Genomic DNA, 18731 nt, shown 5'->3' with positions numbered 1-18731 from the left:
AAGTGGGGGAGAGTTGTGCCTGGAACTTTCCACGTGTTATGTCTCGCTCATTTGCACAACGCTTCCAAGTAGGTATTATTTTCAGAACTTGGAAAATTACATTTCAGAGAACTTAGGCAACGTGCCCGAGTGCCTAGCACAGTGATGGCGAACCTTTTGAGCTCGGCGTGTCAGCATTTTGAAAAACCCTAATTTAACTCTGGTGCCGCGTCACATATAGAAATGTTTTGATATCTGCAACCATAGTAAAACAAAGACTTATATTTTTGATATTTATTCTATATATTTAAATGCCATTTAACAAAGAAAAATCAACCACAATAATGAGTTCGCGTGTCACCTCTGACACGCGTGTCATAGGCTCACCATCACTGGCCTAGCACATGAAAAGCTCTCCACGATTATGTATTGAACAAGTGAATTTGATCAGTGGCCGAGCTGGGGATCTGAACCACCTGAAAGTCAGTTTGATCCCCGTCCACACAAAACCAGGAACCAGGGCAACAATCTGTAGCTGCTGCTGTTAAAAGCGGTGTGAGGCAGGGGACAGATTATAATTGCTGCTTTCAGCAGTCCTAGGGGAGGAGCTCTCGCCAAGAGAACAACATCTTCTGGGGCTGATTGGGAAAACACATTAGTTCTTAGTAAACACGACATTTGGAAAAGGGGCTGTTTTAAATTCCCAAGCTAATAATAATCACCTGACAGCAAATCCCTGTAAGTTGGCAGTTTGTCACACATCTGGCAGTTTGCCCACTTTCCCTTAGTTGTATACATGATGTCATTAGCCCGGGCAGCCATGGTCATGTGCACTCCAGCATAAGTGAGTTAGCACCATAACCCTGGCACCTCCAAGCCTTGGAGGACACTCTCAGAGGAAGAGTTCTAAAGGGGCCTTTCACTCTGCGGCTCCATCCGACAGACTCCCTGGGACGCTTCGGAGACCTGAGTCTGCATCCCAGCTCTGCTAGGCAGCGTCCTGGGGACAACTGAGCCAGGACTACAAGAGGCTCCCAAGATGGCCAGCCGGCTCTCCCTGTACTGTCCTGGGAGTTCAGGAAACACAATCTGTTTGCTTAAAAAAAAATCTGTGTTGCTTGGTCACCCTTGTCAAACACTCCCCACCCCACCGTGCTCTATCAACAGTAATCATGAAATGGATCTTTACCCTCTTTTGTCTTGAAGAGAGAATTACATTTAAAAAATAATTAAGACAAAGGGAGCCGGTTGAGGCGCTGCGTGTGTGCTTGGCGCGCACAAATACATTTTACATGTGGCCTTACGTGTTTGGAAGTTCACTTTAGGTACAACATATGAATCGGATTTCATTTCCTATTAAACTCTAATTAAGACTGAGATTCTTCATTCGCCGGGCATTGGGGACCTCACGAGTGCACGAATGAACGAAATAACCACCAGCTATGAACAATGAGTACTAAGAGCAAAGACGGTAACAATGAATAACCAGCTGTCACGCTGGTTAACAGCACACGCTCTAAAGCCCTATTATCCAGCTGGAATCAAAGCCCCTCAACTCAGCAGCCGGTGACCTCGGGCGAGTTATCTACCGGCCCGCCACACGCAGACCGGTCCCACCCAGGCGGGCGCCCCAGAAAACCGGAGCAGGTAAGCACTGCACCTCCCTGGAGCCCAGAACCAGAACTGCAGGTGTTGGCCGGCGGCCCGGCGCGCAGGCGCAGCGCGAGCAGGTGGGCGTGGTCAGGGGGCCGGGCGGGCCGACGCACGCAGAGGGGGCGGGGCCGCGCCTGCGCAGGCCGCCTGCCATGGCGGCAGTCTGAGCCCCGCCGCGAGAGGGTCGGGTGGGACTCCCGGCTGCGGCCGGGCCCGGAGCCGGTAAGCCTGTGGGAGAGGTGGTGGGGCGAGGGAAGGGGCGGGGTCTCCTGGCACCAAGTCCCGTGTTCAAATCCCACCTCGGCCCTGAAGCCTCCGGTAGGCAGAGCGAGCACGTGACAAAATGTTGATGGTCATTGAATCACTAAACAGTGAGTATGTGCTGACATGCCATACCCTCAACTTCCTTGTCTGCTTAAAAATCCTCATAATAAAGTTGGAAAAAGTTAAAAGGGAAACGAAACATTATGCTCAACATAAGAGATGACCACGACAGTGAACACAGTGCAAACAAAATAGCACGATTCTGGGCGGATTCTTTTCCCTTGCCCAGCTCGGGGACTCCCTGGGACCAGGCTGCTGTCCCCATCCAGGACGGTGCGGAGCCCGGGAAAGGGGCGCGCTCCCAGCCAGTTTCTTTAGGAAAAATTTAAAAGAAGGGACGAGGAAAGCGCTTCCCCAGGTGATACCGCGCGGCTTCCACCTGGCTGGGGAGTTTACTCCGTGCTGCCCCCTGTGGGGCCTGCTGTCCACTCGCAGGTGCTGCTCTTTGACCATCAGCGCGGAGAACGGGCCTTGGTAGCTGGCTCCCACCCGCACCATGGACGAGGTCACCTTCAAAAGTGACACGGTGCTCTCCGACGTCCACCTCTACACCCCCAACCAGAGACACCTCATGGTGCGGCTGAACAGCCTGGGGCAGCCCGGTAAGGTCCCGCCTGGTGTGTGCGGAGGGGCCTGGCACCCTGTGGACCCCAGTGTTTTCTCAGACTCGTTTTGGGGGGAAAGGTTGGGAAGACCGGACGAACTGTTATCACACCGTTCAGTGCTTTCTTTCCCTGAGGAGACTGTGCTTTGCTGAGCACCTGCTGGGCTGGGTGCCAGGCAGAAGTGAATGGGCCGAGCTCTGCCTGGAGTCCAACAGGGAGACAGGGCCCTGGGGCTCCTGGGCAGGGCCCTCCATCCCTTCTGCCCCCACCCCAGTCCAGCACTCTCCCTCCCTTGCTGGCTGCCTCTAGCTCCTCCCACCAGGGCTCCCTGGCTTTTCCCCTGCACTCTCCCCCACTCAGCTCCCCAGACGCCAAGGGATCTCTTGAAAATGTCGATCACATCGCTGCCCTGATTTAGACCTCCAGTGGCTTCCCCTTGCTCCTAGAGTAAAACCGGGCTCCTTGGCGTAGCCTGCAAGGCCCAGCTCTCCGAGCCCCTGCCTCTGTGTCCACACTTATTTCCCTCTCCCTTACCGCTCGGTGGCCACTTTCTTTTCTTTTTTTAATTTTGTTTTATTGCTTAAAGTATTACAAAGCGTATTACATTTGTCTCCTTCCCCCCACCCCCCTTGACCTTCCCCCAGCCTCCCCTACCCCCAGTGTCTTGTGTCCATTGGTTATGCTTATATGCATGCATACAAGTCCTTCGGTTGATCCCTTACCACCCCCCCCCCCCCCCCGCCCAACCCTCCCTGGCCTTCCCACTGTAGTTTGTGGCCACTTTCCGCTCCTTTCTGCCGGTGACACACTGCACACACCTTCCTTCCTCAGTGCGTTTGCTTTTGCTGTTCACTCCGCCCAGAACATTCTTTCCTTTTCGCCCTGGCTCCCCAGATGTCGCGTCAGACGGACCCTCTCCGGCCACCCTTCCCAGCTCCAATCACTGTGCAATTAGCTCGTTACTCTGGTGTGACTAAGAACTTCCCCTTCCCTCGTGTCTCAGTGTGGATTCCTGGATTCCGGAAACTGAGGCTCAGAATAGATAAGTGATTTGCCCAGGGTCAGGCAGCCTGGGGAGATGGAGGACTCCAGCCTCGGACTGTCCACCCAAGTCCTTGCTCCTCCCGCCTCCAGCCCGCCTCTCCTGACACACATCCTCTTCCTGAAACTTGTCCCAGTGACTTCCTGGCCACCGGATGGTGAGGGACACTTGGTATCCTTATCCTGTCCTCCAGACCTTAAGTGGAAGAGTGTCGTGAGAAGGGCATCCGCTGAGGAGTCCAGCAGACCAGGTGTGAGTGTTCCCTCCGCCTCAGCCACCTTCCAAGCTGTGTGGCCTTGTGGGCTCACTTAATTTCTCAGCCTCAGTTTCCATGTCTCTGAGATGGAGCCATTACTGCTGTCTCCATAGCCACTGTGAGGATGGAGTGAGATAATGCGGGCGGAGTGCCTCCATTGTTGATGCTCATCAACTGTACTAAGTAGCTGTCGTCCTCGGTGGTGGTTGCGGCTGCTGTGGTGTCCCCAGGGTCATGGCTGAGTCAAACAGGCCTTTCCCACTGGCATGCGTCTGCCTCCCCCTGGCCTTTACCACGCTTTCTAGAGGTCAGACGTCAAGTTTCCCGAAAGGAGGGGAAGGGAGAGAGAAATAGTCTCCTTTTGTCTTTTGTCTTTCAGTTTTTCTGTCCCAGTTCAAGCTTTTGTGGAACCAGGACTCTCAGACAGACTCGGGGACCATGGGAGGTGATCATAGAGATGTCCCCAGAGAGGAGACTCCGGCTAGGACAGGCAGCACCGGGTCCCCTCCTGGGCATGGCCACAGCGGTGCAGGTTTCCCCCTCCAGGCTGGTGTCCACGCCGCTGGGCAGGAAGGGACAGGAGCTCAGCTGGACGAGGACGGGGATTTGGACGTTGTGAGAAGACCACGAGCTGCCTCTGACCCCGACCCTGTCTGGCCTCCGAGAGACAAGGTACACCCCATGATTCTAGTGCAGGAAGAAGAGGACGTCCTGGGAGACGAAGCACGGGAGAGCAGCACCCACAATATCATCAAAATAGGTAAATGCAGGTCTTGCTCGTCTGCCACCAAGGCGGCACCACAGTACTGATCAGGTCACGTGTCTGAGGCTGGCTCTGTGTTCAGGCCCGGGCCAGGGAATCGTAGCATTTGCCATCACCTCCTCCAGGACGCCCTCCGCTTCTGCCTCCCACATTGATGTTCTGACCCAGCTGGCATGCTGGTGGTGTGGGTCAGGGGGAGAGGGTGTGGAACACTGGGCTAGCGTGGCCGGCGCCAGGGAGCCATGAGAGATTTTGGAGCTAGAATGTGGCACAGGGGCAAGGAGGTAGATCCAGGATTAATCTGGAGGAGTTTGTGAGCCAGTCAGATGGACCGGGAGCGGGGAGCTGGGAGCCAGGTCGGGAAGGAGAGGTGACAGCATAGCAGGGTCCAGAAAGAGGCTTCACCTCGGCACAGGGGTGGAGCAGAGGGCTTGGTGACGCCAGGATTTCAAATCCCTGGAAGTGCCAGGATCTACATGGATCCGGGGCAGGAATGAGCCAGTGCTGGTTAGACACCTGTCGTGTTCTGATATTTTACCTACATCACCTCATGTAGTCTTCACAGCCCCCTCTGAGGGGAGTATGGATGAGGAAGGGACAAGCCCAAGGCCATGCTGCTTGGCGATGAATCCATGTGATCTGTCTCCACAGCCAGGACTCTTGTCACCCCCAGTGCTGCTCATTTTGGGGAGAGAGCTCTGGTTTGAGTCTGTTCATTGAGATCCAGGGTCCCTGATGGTGCTTGAGGACTCAAATAAACCTGGGCCTGGTTGCGGGCAGACAGACAGACAGACTAGCGGCTCTGACAGCCACCTGTCCACATGTTAACAGTCCATTATTGAGTGCCTGCCGGCACCAGGAAGGCTGGTCCCAGCAAGTCCAGACACGGAATTCATGCCAGAACCTTGTTCTGTGTGTCCTGTGCATTACCTCTGGTCCTCACGGCCTTTCCAAGAATGAACATTCCCATTTCACAGAGGAGGGAGCTGAGGCTCAGAGGTGATCAAAACATTGCAAATTTTGTTTGGGGGACTGGTTCATTGGCTCATTTCACTCTCAATCCTCACTTGGCCTCCCTGCGGGGGTTGGGGGAATGGTCAGGGGAAGAGAGGAGCAGACTTGGTTATTTCCTAAGTGTTTGGCCTGTGGTGTGCATGTGTTTAGTGTTCTGGGAACTTCCATCCTGCAAGCAAAAGACCAAGCCTCACAGGAAAGGGCTGGTGTGTGGCCTGCTCCCCACCCACCCATCTCCCTGTATCCCGGTGCCAAAAGTTCACCTTTCTTTTCTTTATTTAAATATATTTTTATTGATTTTAGAGAGGAAGGGAGAGGGAGAGAGAGATGGAAACATCAGTGTCTTTATCTGTAAAACGGGTTGGTGATAACTATGCACAGGGCCATTATGAGGGTCACGTAAAATCCTCTGTCCCAGCCCCAGGCCTGGCTCGGGGGAGGTGTCCACCCCTTAGGGATCTCCTTGGGCAGACCCTCCTGGAGGGAGCATCACCCACGCTCCTTCCAACCTGGCTATCTCCTCCCCTCCTTAGTCCCTGGGTCCTGAGCTTAGGGTTTGACTCTTGCACGTCCAGTAAGCATGCGAAGCTACCCTGCTGTGCACGTGTTGTGTGTTTAAATTTGATAGCCATCGCCATCTCGCTTGAAAATATAAGAGCCAGTTCTTATTTAACAGCAACCATGTTTGCCATCATTCCTTTTTCTCCTTGGTCTCATATTTCTGTTCTCTTCCCCCAACTGCCACCATCAGATTTTACCCCAACATATTTTGTGCTTGCGAATACTTCTTATGTCCTTCTCTTCACGCAGAAAAGGATGTAAAACTCAAAGCTTATTTTGTCAACTTTTCATGTGGCTGTAAGTGTAAGGAAATATTGTGGAATGAGCTGTGATTATTATAAGCGTACACTTGATCAAAACAACATTAAGGTGACAGTTGTAATAAACAGTTATTAAACATGAAAAGTGGAGTGTGAGTGTGTGTGGTTAGGTTGAGCCAAGGCGATTGTGACCCTGGTCCTCGGGCTGTGGGGCAGAGGGTCCCAGCTCTCTGAGGGGGGCCCTGGTGCCTGGACTGAGAGTGACGCTCCGATGTCCCTCCCAGCTGGTGGCACAGCCTGTGTTTCTGCTGCTCCCTAGATGCCCTTCCCCAATGCCCATCCCACCGCGTGTGCAGCTTGCCATGCTCCTCCTCTGTGTTGTGTCCATCCCCATTTTCACAGCGGCCCTTTCTCTTTTGATTTCCGTCCTGTCCAGAACACACCATGGCCACGCCCCTGGAGGATGTTGGCAAGCAGGTGGGTAGGTCCCATCCACTTCCCGTGGTCCTGAAGGGTCTCTCCGGAGCCTCACGTCACCTGTCCTTCCTTGCCCATCTCCCTCCAGGTGTGGCGGGGTGCCCTGTTCCTGGCTGACTATCTCCTGTTCCAACGGGACCTCTTCCAGGGACGCACCGTGCTGGAGCTTGGGGCGGGCACGGGGTTCACCAGCATCATTGCAGCCACCGCAGCACAGACCGTGTATTGTACAGGTAACACCCACCATCTCAGCCTAAGGGGAAGCCGTCTCTTCACAAAGCGTGTACTGACTGTAAAAAAGTGAGAGAGTGATGCCCTCGCCAGTTTGCTCATTGGTTAGAGCATCAGCCCACCAACAAAAGGGTCTCCAGTTCAGTTCTGGTCAAACGTACCTCGCTTGCAGGCTCAGTCACCAGCCCCAGTCAGGGTGCATGCGGGAGGCAAGCAGTCGATGTGTCTCTCTCTCACATCAATATTTCTCTCTCCCTCCCTTCCACTGTCTCTAAAAACGTATGGAAAAAATATCCTCAGATGAAGATTTAAAATAAAAGTGAGAGAGAGGAATGGAAATGGGACGTTAGCTGCTACTGATTCTGCCTTCCTGTTCCGTGGTTTCTTCCACCCTTCCTTGTTTTCTCAATAATGTCAGAATGACCCAGCAACAGCCAGTCCTTGGCAGCTGGAGTTCTGCTTCAGAAGGTGCCGGGGGCTCTGCTGGTGCCTCTGATCACACCCCCGTGAAGGAGCAAACATCTCAGGAAACCACAAAGACTGTGCCTTTTATAAGGCTTGAAAACCAGCTTGTTATTTTTCCCCGCTTACAGAAACCTTTATTACTCTTATGGAGACCTTGTGGAGAAGAGCAAATTAAAATTACTCATAATTTTAGAATCCCCAGATTCAGTACGCAGCTTAGTGAGCACCTGCTATGTGCCAGCTGTGGTTCTAGACGCGGGAGATCCGGGAATGAATAAAACAGATCAGGTTGGTGACATCAGGGAACAAATGTTTTAGAACCTATATTTTAGCTGTATGTTTCTCTTATAATCCATTTTCTTTTGTGTGTACATCAAGCATGTCAGATGCTTGGACTGTACATATTCCCAAACAATAGCTGCAATCAAACTATATATTCAGTACTGTAGCCTCTAAAAATGTTCAAAACCAAATTTTTTTAAATGTATTTTTATTGATTTTAGAAAGGAAGGGAGAGGGAGAGAGATAGAAACATCAATGATGAGTGAGAATCATAGATCAAGCCCACAACCCGGGCAGGTGCCCTGACTGGGAAACGAACCGTAACCTCTGGTTCGTAAGTAGACACTCAACCACTGAGCCATGTCAGCCAGGCTTGAAAACATTTTTTTTTAAATATATATTTTATTGATTTTTTACAGAGAGGAAGGGAGAGGGATAGAGAGCCAGAAGCATCGATGAGAGAGAAACATCGATCAGCTGCCTCCTGCACACCTCCCACTGGGGATGTGCCCGCAACCAAGGTACATGCCCTTGACTGGAATCGAACCTGGGACCTCTCAGTCCGCAGGCTGACACTCTATTCACTGAACCAAACCAGTCAGGGCTTGAAAACATTTTTAAGAGTGTTTTCCCATGTCTTTAAAAATTATTTATAAATAAGATTTTAATGACCAAGTAATGTTTCATCTTTTTTATTTTTACCATTTTCCTTTTGCTGGGCATTTTGGTTGTTCCTGTGATATTTTTGTTTGTTTCGCATCTGTCAGTTACACTGCATTGAGCACCTTTGTTCATTGTTAGACTAGATTCCTACTAGTGTGCCCTTTCTTAGGCTTTTGATACATATTGCCAACTGCTTTCTTTTTAGTTTTTAATTTTGAAATAACATTAGACTCACTCAGAAGTTGCTAAAATATTACAGAAAGTGCCATGCACCCTTCACCAGCTCCCTTCAACAATAACATCTTACATAACCTAGTTGCTGAAAACCAGCAAATTGACATGAGCGACTGTCAGCTACATTCCTGACGTGCCCAACCTGCTCTTGTAGAGCGTTCACAGCTTATAAGACATTGCTAGCTCATCGGGCAGGTGCTGTCATTATGTTCTGAACCTTTAATGTCCACTGGTTGAAAATGGTGCCTGCTGAGGTGGTTTGCCTTTCATTGGTTCCTAGGTCCCATTTTCAAAGGCTGCATCTCTTGCTCCTGAGACAGGGAAGAGGAAGCTAGGGATGGCCTGTGATTGGGGCACGCTTTTCGGATATCCTAAGTCAACCGAGTCAGAGTGTGCCGGCAGCCACCCTGTGTGATGCTCCTGGACACTTTCATGTCGGTTGCCAGTGAGCACTTCCCAGAGTCACACCTAATGCAACACCCCAGAGCTGTGTTCTCTGCCTAGTGCCTCATAGCAGGACGTGATCAAGGTGTCTTATCCTTGAGAGGGATTTACCACCATGAAGAAGCGAGCGTGCCCTGGGATGGCACATTACAGTTAATAAAACCTTCCATGTACATCAGGACCTGCTCCTAACTTCACAGTGAGTGGCCCTGGGCAGTTGCCAGGGAGCGTGTTGCCATCCCTTTGTCCAAATGTTAGACTGAGGCTAAGGTCAAAGGGCTGGCCAAGGTCATATGCGGTAAGGGATGGTGGAACAACCCCAGGGCTCCAGGGTCCCACCCCCACTCAGCCAGAGCTGCCTCTTTCTTATCTTTCATGTGTTAGAGTCCCACACGAGACTTGTTTGGACAAAAACTATCATAGAGGGTTAAAAACTTCTGAACCAGTTTTGTGCCGTCGGGCACACACCATCAATATCCTCTCCACCCTGTGGCCTGGAGAAGGGACAGCTATGTGCCCTTGGAGAGCTGGGAGCTCTCCCTCTACCGGACTCTGCACGGTCCTGGGATAGAGACGGTAGTCTGGTCCCAGGGAGTCTGCAGTGGGCGGGATGGGGCGTCACAGCCACAGTGGCCTGGCAAGTGTCCTTAACAAGACTTTGTACCTTCCACACATATGTTTTAATTGGAAAATAATTTTTTGGCACAGCACTACACCCCTCCTTCCCTCACCGCCCCCCTCCCTGCCCCCCCGTCACCCCTCGACCCCTGCAAGGATTCTCTGCATTGCAACTCAGTCCTGCTGAAATGACAGGAAACCCCACCTGGTCAGAGTAGCAGGCGGCTGGGGAAAGATGCCATGGCAGTGGCAGTGAATCGTGCACAGGAGAGCTGCCTCCAGCCTGTTTGAATTTGCTCTGTGTATCCATTAATCACATCCAAACAACCCTCTAACTCTGGTCAGTTTTCTGGGGTGTCAAAGAGTGAGCCTAGACTTGGAGTCAGAGACGCCTAGGTTCAAATCCCAGCCCTTGTTCTTACTAGTGGCATGACCTTGCTCAAGCCTTCATCTGTGAGATGGGAGCCGTGATCCCGGCCTGTGGGTGGTTAGAAACACTCAGCGTGGCTACGGGATGTGCCGTGCAGGTTTCAGAAACTAGAGAAGGGGAGCTCACCCTTCCCTCTGGCGTGCACAGAGGCTGTCTCCACCAGGGCGACCATCTCTTATTTAAAGGAAAGCTCATTAAAAAGAGCCTTAAGGTACATAGTCAATCTTGGCAGTAAAACACACAGGAGACGTTTAGTCTGTGTTGCACGTTTCTGTAGTCGGGCTGTTAACATCAGCTCTCCGGCAACAACACGGAAATACAGCGTCGTAGTGGCCGGCGCTTGATGGCATATCCTTCTGTCGTTCCAGATGTCGGTGCAGACCTCTTGGCCATGTGCCAACGAAACATTGCCCTCAACAGCCACCTGACTGCCCCTGGAGGTGAGGCCCAGCCTGGGAGGGAAGGGTCTCTGTTTGGCAAGTTGGACAAACACCCATGACCGTGACCTGGGAGACGGGGTTCCGCCTGCTTCCCTCTACACCCCGGTGAATGCAGGGGCCAGAGCCTTATTAGTTTCACGTAGTTTCAGATCCTAGATGACTGTCCCTGCATCATCTCCTTCCCACGCCACAGCCAACGTCAGCCCTCTCCCTCTTGCACGTCACAGTGGCCCCTCCCTCATCACCCAGGTCCTTGTCTGACCCGGCCACGCTGTCCTCCATGTAGCATCCGGAGTGACCTTTCTAGATGGAGCCTGACCTCTTCAAGGGGTAAAGTTCGAACTCTTTCTCTGGCTCCCAAACCTCCTGGTCCACCCCTGCCTGCCTCCCCTGCCTCTTCTCCTAATGGTCCTGCTCCAGCTCTGCATTCAGTGAGCCCAGGACCCATTTCAGATGCCCCTCCCTCTGTCGGAATGTCCCCCCTGCCAGCCTGCACCACCTGCAAGAATAAGCTTGCGTGGTACATGCCAGCAGCCAACTCCTCATTGGACTGCCTGTGCGGACCTTCGTCCTCTGAGCAGCCCGGGGCGCTTTTCCAGATTCAGATCAGGTCATTCCAGCTGCCAACGTTTTATAGGTTTCCTGATGCTCTCCGAGTACCCACCGAATTTGTTTGCTTGTCTGAGATCTGCAGGATCTGGCCCTACCTGTCTGTAGCCCCTCCCACACAGCGGTTCCTCCAGCCGAGTCTTCCTGGCCTTGTTGGAGGTTCCCCTCCCCTTGAGGCCTGCGCACTTGCTGCTCCCTCTGCCCGGAACGGCCTCTCTCCCTCCTCCTCCATCAGTTCCTAATTATGCTCCGAGCTCCAGATGAGGTCACAGCCCCGTCACAGACACTCATGACACCTTGGACCATTGCATTTGACATTTGTTGATGCGACTGGTTGATTGGTGTCTGCCATCCCATTGGACCACATGCCCCATGAGGGCAGGGCCCTGTCTGTGGTCCCCACTGCTTGGTGTTTGTTTAGTGTACAGTAACCAGTCAATAGGACGAAGCACGAAGCAGGCATGGTTCCCTTCTCTGGGCCTTCCCAACACCCTCTCCGACACAAGAGCCCCTCTTTCCTCCCGGGCACCTGCACATCCCCTTAACATTGCCCTGACCTCCTGCCTTGTCCGTGTCTGCTAACTTGCCAGTCTCTCCTCAGCTGTGGGTCCCCAGGGACAGGCACGTGTCTCATAAATCTTTGTATTCCCTGTGCCTGGCATGGGACCTAATACTCAGCACTCAAAAAATGCTGGATGGATGGATGGGTGGGTGGATGGATGGATAACAGGATATATATGGATGAGTGGGAAGATGGGTGGATAGGAAGGAGAGAGGGAGAATAAAGGAGGGTGAGATGGATGGAGGGGTTTTGGTGTACAGTGTAAACATTTCTCCTTTTTCCTAATTGTTTACAGAGCTTGGGAAGTTCTGTTTGTTTGTTTTACAGGCGGTGGAGTTAAGGTCAGAGAACTGGACTGGCTGAAAGACGACCTCTGCACTGGTGCGTGTCTTCCTCTCGTGTCCCATTTGATTCAGTGGTTCCTGGTAATATCTCAAGGCCGGTGGTCCTGTGGCCTTGACTGACAGCAGATCCAGGCTGCTACCATGGTCCACAGCTCACAGCAAGTTCCTTTCAGTGGCTGAAAGTGACAGGTGTTATTCCTGGCACCTGCTGTGTGCCAGGCACCTTCCATTCATGGTATTCAGACTCCACAGTGTCGCTGTGCAGCAGGGGTGAACCCTTGAGTAATGAGTGGAGACCAGTGCTCGGGGCGAGCGCCCACCCAGGGGATCCGGTGTGGACCAGGTCTCCGACTCCAGGGTCCCACAGCAGGGAGTCGGCCACATGGCTTCGGAGCTCTGGGTGAGGGTTTTCTGGATTCCTTCTACAAACTGTCTCAGACCTGTAGGCTTGCTCTTTCTTTGTATGAAAACTTCTTTGCCCTGTAAGACGTCAGGCAGGGAAAATCATTGCTTGTGGAGTACCTGTCACCGACCAAGCACATAGCATACCTTAGGTCCTGTCCCCTCCCCAGCCATCCTCTGAGGGAGCCTCCTAGTGTGGACCCTGAAACCAGAGGGGAAGCCCTTTCCCGGGGCCGCACAGTGAACACGGGTGGGGAGCCAGGGACACGGGACAGGTCCTGTTTGCACGGGCTGCGGGCAAGGCAGAGGGTGAGGCCAAGTCCACCCGTCCCCACTCTGCCCCCTCGCGAAGGGCACCTCTCACCGTGGTCCTGCATAGGCAGCCGTGTCCCTGAAGCTGGGGCTGCCTGGCAGTGCCTGCTGCACCCAACGGCCCCAACCCCATTTCTTCTGAAGCCTCAGTCTGTCTCTCCGTGAGAGTTGGTGGCCACAGAGAAAGGAGCGAGCACAAAACACTGTTTCTTCTTTTCTCCCAGACCCTGAAGTCCCCTTCAGCTGGTCGGAAGAGGACATCTCCGACCTGTACGGCCACACCACCATACTGCTCGCGGCCGAAGGTGAGCGCCGGCCCCTCACAGCCAGTGTCATTGTCACGGGCCACACGCAGCATCCCGCCGCTTGGCATCCTCTGCGTCTAGGAGCACCTTCCGGGGACATCCCCACATCTCTGTGCAGTGTGAATTCCGGGAACTGATGCTCCGGTTCATCAGGGCCCCGTCCGCGGTGGCATGGGGTCCTCTGAGGAACAGATTTCTCTGGTATTTGCACGTTTTCCCCTAATGCCTGTTTTCTTCCCTGCAGTGTTCTATGACGATGCCCTAACAGATGCTCTGTTTAAAACACTCTTCCGACTCGCTCACAGATTGAAAAACGCCTGCACAGCCATTCTCTCTGTGGAGAAGAGGTGAGCTCCACACCAGAGGGGCCGCGGGGAGGGGGCGAGGGGGTGAGAGGGGGGTGCTGGCGTTCTGTGAGCCAGGCTCGCCTTCTAAACACATCACAGTCAGTGTCCTTACTGTCGCTCATTTACTCAGCATCTACTGTACGCCCTGCACCCTCCATGGAATCCACACACCAGCCCACCTGTGTGGGCACTGCCGTCCCAATTCTCAGGTGAGGAGAGGAAGTCCGAGTGCCATCAGGGAACCTTCCTGGCCACAGCTGGTCAGTGTGAGGTCGAGGGCTTGAACGTGGGCTGTGCACCAGAGCCGAGGCGCGTGGCCACCGCCCTGTCGAGGGCCTTTGCTCTTTCTGCGCGTTCCCTCCGGGCCACTCTGTCTCCTTGGTCCCAGGCCTCTGTCCTCTCCCTGATGCAGACGCAGCCCTCCAGGACGTTCCGCTGGAATGGCCTGAACTGCTCAGACTCCTGCTGACGCGGCATCCATCTCGAGACAGGCCAGGGCTAGACAGTCTGCACAGCTCTCTGAGCCTACCATAGGCCACAGCTTTCCTGAAGGCAGCTCGGAACATGCATCAAAAGCCACCACACCGAACGTAATCACTCACCCAGCAATTCAGCACCTAGAAACTCAGCCTGTGGAAGCAGTCATAGCTCTGAACAAAGCCATCCACACGGCAAGTTCGCTGTTTACACCGATAGTATCTAGGACTGCCTTCAAGGCCCACATGACCAAGAGCAGCCCATGACCAGTGACCCCCACCTGAATTCTGATTGGAGGCCATAAAGGGAGAAATCGAGACAGCCAGGAAAAGTTGAATACTGACTGGCTACTTGATGATAAAGAATTATCATTGAATTTACCCGGCCAGTGTGGTTCAGTGGCTGAGCCTTGACCCATGAACCAAGAGGTTGGTCACTGGTTCGATTCTGGCTCAGGGCACATGCCTGGGTTGCAGGCTTGATCCCTAGTAGGGGGCATGCAGGAGGCAGCCAATCAATGATTCATCAATGTTGTTCTCTCTAAAATCAATAAAAGCATTTTATTTTAAAAATAAAAGAATTATCATTGAATTTGTTTTAGGTGAAAAGCCTTTATGTTTTCAAGATACACACAGACACATGCATGGAAGAAATTCTGTGATGTCTGACATTTTCTTTTTAATCGAGTGGTGGAAGGAAGGCAGAGGTGACAGAGGCTGAAGCTGGGCAGTCTGCTACCTGTTCTCGCTCTTTAATATCTTTGACATTTTCTTAGAAAAAAATTTTTCTTAGAAAAAACAAAGGGTTTGAATTTCAAGCTGAGTCATGTTGCAGACTAGGTTGTAGAGAGGTGTGAGCGGCCCAGCTGGAGATGCTCTGTGAGGACTCGGTTCTGGCCATCCCCCCTCCCCCTCTACCCCCCCCCCATAGCTCCCCACCCCACCCACTTCCCAGCAGTGTTCCTCCGCCCACAGGTTCTCGCTGGCCTCTGCCCCTCCCTGTGCCACTGCCCTGTCATGGACAAGCCATGCCCAGATCTGTGCTGGCCTCAGATGTTAGTCTGTGTCCACCTCGTGCGCCAATTTGTAGCTCCTTGGGCCATGGGGCCACTTGAGCACGTGCGTTCAGCTCTGAGGCTGTCTCCACAGCTGTAAAGTGGAGGTGGTAGCCGTGTCCACCTCCCCGGCCGCCCTGCAGACCAGGCAGGCAGCGCGCCCAGATGCTCAGCACACAGTGGGCACTCGGAAAACCCACCAGCAGGAAGGCCCGCAGTGGGGACAGCAGTGTGTGGTCTGCTTGTTTGCAGGCTGAACTTCACGCTGAGTCACCTGGACGTCACCTGCGAGGCCTACGACCACTTCCGCGCCTGCCTGCGGCAGCTGGAGCAGCTCCAGGACGGCCAGCTGCGCTTTGCGGTGGAGCCGGTGGAAGCCGCCTTCCCGCAGCGCCTGGAGTATGAGCGCATCCGGCAGCTGGTGGGTGCTCTGGCGGGACGCTGTTGAGTCGGCAGCGTGTTCTCTCTAGTGAAGCCCCTGATGGGATCTCCCTGCTCCTAAGTCACCGTGCCCAGGGGTGGGCCTGCAGGTGAACCGTCACCTCACAGCGCAGTGTTTCCCTGTGGGCCGTTGGGGCTCAGTTGTGGGAGCCACTTGGTTGGGCTGAAGATCTTGGCGCAGGGACTTCCAGTGCTGATGGTGGCATCTCCACGGGGGAAATGTGCTGGCCTTGCGGACCAGGCAGGCTTGTCTGGTGACCGATGGCCTTCTGACCCCGCAATGGGGTCCCACCATATCAGGCCTCTTAGTAAGCATCCCGATGACATCATCCCTGTCCCAGTTAATGTTCGGTGAGTCCCCCAGCCAGGGAGCTGCGGAGCTGGGGCTTAAGCCTATAGCCACTGACCTCCGGTGACTCTTTCTAAGCCCAGCACTTGGAGAAAACTTGAAAAGTTAAAATTACCCTTGAAAATCCTGTAACGTTACCAGGAGCAGGATTCACAGACGTCCAAAGCTCCAGAATTCACGTCTTTTGTTCGTTACCTTCGGCCTGTGGCCTCCCTTTCGCTGGGTCTGGAAATCTGAGCCTGGTTCTGAGGAGGAAAGGGGAGGAGCACACTCCTGTCCTTCCCCAAAGCAAGCGCAGCGCTGCATCTGTGCGGTTGCCGTTTGCGAGGAGGTGTGTGTGTGTGACAGCTGTTGACTTGGCCCCGAGTCCTGGTGACGCTGTGGCTGAGTGCTGTCTAGTGTCCTCTCCTTTGAGGCCCTGCTCAGGCCTGTGGCATCTTCCATGGAGTCGGTCCCTCTCATGTTTGGCCTTTCTCTTTTCCTGCCGCCTTCTGTTTTTCCCAGCATTCCTGTCTTCTCCAAGGAGCCCTGCCTCGGGATGTGCCTGCAGGAGGGTGGCTCAGTGTGTCGTTTCTGCCTCCAGCACTGCTTCAGGCTTCATTTGCTCTAAGACCCATGTGTTCATCTTTCTGGCAGTCCAGGCTATTCGTAGAGCTTTTCTGCAACAGCTTATTTCAGATGCACCCTGTCAGTCTTCCCTGTCCAATTTCCCCCTCTGCTTATTGCTCCACTGCCTCTGGGCAGCCTCCCTGCCCCTTAGCGCGCTGCTTGTCAGCCTCCCGGTAGACAGCAAACCGGACATGGGGCTCCCACTAAGAACCTGGCGTGTTGTACCTTCTCCACCTGCAGCCACAGCTGCTTCTAAATTCAGCAGCCACGGTCCAGGGCACTAAAGACCTGCCCAGGTGGGGAGATTGTGGCAGCTTGCTGTCCCTTCCTGGTTCCTAGTGACCGTGTGGCATCTGGTGCCTCCTGGACTCCTGCTGGGACCTACCCATCCGCTTCTCCACAGTGAAGCAGAGAGAACAGCCGGAGCACAGAGACCGGACGGGCCCGCTCCTGCAGTTGTTTGCCTGCTGCCCTGGCTCACGTGTTGTTTGTTCTTTGCTAATTATGTCCCTTATGAAATCGTGAGGCCTCCTCTGGGCATCTGGGAATCTCGCCTTTCTCTGTTTGCTGCAGGAGCTGTGGAAGATCTTTGTGGAACCAGGAACGTGACCCGTTGCGTCTGCCGGTACAGTTCCTCCACTGTCCTAATCGGCTCTAATAAAGTCAGAGGCTCCCAGAGGGATGGGCTCAAGATTCGAGACGGTAGCTTTTTTTTAGAGAGAGAGAGACACACACACACATCAATGTGAGAGCAAAACATCAATTGGCTGCCTCCTGCACTCCCTCTCTGGGGGACTGAGCCTGCAGCCTGGGCATGTGCCCTGGCTAGGAATCAAACCAGCAAGGTTTCAGTGCACGGGATGACGCCCAACCAACTGAGCCACACCGGCCAGGGTGAGGTGTTAGTGTTTTTAAAACGTGGCCGATGCACCTCCTATGATGCAGGATAGTTTTCTGGAGTCGGTTGCTCCTCCTAGAGAACGTCACTGCCCTGTTGGAAGTCCATTCGGTTATGTGGGTTCAGGCTGCCGACTTGTAATGCGATGCGGGATGTTTCAAGAGCTGCTCGGTCAAGTTGGGCAAATGTTCTCAACTTGATTCCACTCGCACTTCCCTTGGGGGCGGGCACCCAGGGCTGAGCCAGTCGTCGTCTACGCTCCCCTCTGCTGCTTACAAATGTGTTTAATATGTCGCCACAGTTACTGTAATAACACCACGCAGAGTGAGTCTCGGAAGCCTCATTTCCTTCATGGCTGCGCCGCCTGTCCCTGTCCCTCCCTTTGGGAGGAGGAGGCAGGCACTGCACTCTCCTGGCGAGTGGAGCTTGAGCCTTTGTTTGCTGTTTTAACCCTTTATAACCAAAACGCATGTGTCTGTATGGTTACCCTTTGTCTGTGCCTCGCTCTCATTTCCACCCCACCCTGTCACTCTGTACCCCTCTCCCACTGTCTCTGTCCTTTCCAGTTTGGGTCCCATCTTCCCACTGCCCTTGGCTCTCCCTGCAGCACCCTTTCCCCAGCTTGCTTCTCCTGCCATTTTCCTCCAGGGCCCAGCATGGCCCCTCCCGCCTGCCCCTCATTGCCCAGACCTCCTGGCTTCTCTCCACCCCTCCAGCTGCAGCTGTCCCTGCCCAGGCTCACCTCTCCCCAAGCACCCAGGCGCATCACACTGCAGTCGTTGGCTTATCTGCACACCAGGGTTCAGGCAGTTGCAAGTCTTATTTCATCTTCATAGCAACTCTGGGTCAGCAGCCTGGCTATACCCATTTAACAGTTGGGAAGACTGAGGCTCCAAAAGGAAAAAGAAAATATCTCCATGAGGTCAGGTATCCAGTTAGTCTTAATAGCAGTATATTCCTGGCATATGGCCTGGCCCACACTAGGTATGGACACATGTTGAGGGAATCACTAGTGTGAATTATTGCTAGGACGGTGTTTCCCGGTTGCAGGCTCCAGCGGCATTTGGCCATGTTTGCAAACATTTTTGGTCATTACAACTCGAGGAGATGGGTGCTGCTGACCAGGGGCACTGCTAAACGCGTGCAGTGCACAGGACAGCTCCCCCCACAACTAAGAATGATCCAGCCCCAAATAGTAACAGCGCTGAGGTTGAGAAACGCTGACCTGCAATAGGAGATTAGCTACTTGAGGAAAGAAAAACGGGTCTCCGCCAAACCTGC

General features: G+C 53.6%; 1 protein-coding gene across 1 annotated transcript; it reads left to right on the top strand.

The window, feature by feature from the left end:
* The first annotated feature begins 1756 nt into the window (after positions 1–1756).
* On the top strand, positions 1757–17783 carry METTL22 (methyltransferase 22, Kin17 lysine). The gene is made up of 11 exons (XM_081089151.1): positions 1757–1854; positions 2392–2558; positions 4239–4619; positions 6894–6934; positions 7023–7167; positions 10670–10741; positions 12240–12293; positions 13195–13275; positions 13520–13622; positions 15406–15574; positions 17126–17783. The coding sequence occupies exons 2-11, from the start codon at positions 2453–2455 to the stop codon at positions 17159–17161; spliced, it is 1188 nt and encodes a 395-aa protein (XP_080945277.1). The 5' UTR covers positions 1757–1854; positions 2392–2452; the 3' UTR covers positions 17162–17783.
* Positions 17784–18731: the final 948 nt, after the last annotated feature.

The sequence above is a fragment of the Myotis nattereri genome, assembly GCF_964212035.1.
Source record: "Myotis nattereri genome assembly, chromosome: 4".
NCBI classification, from domain to species: Eukaryota; Metazoa; Chordata; class Mammalia; order Chiroptera; family Vespertilionidae; genus Myotis; species Myotis nattereri.
The sequence above is the reverse complement of the archived record's forward strand: the minus strand, read 5'-3'. Positions and strand labels throughout refer to the sequence as shown.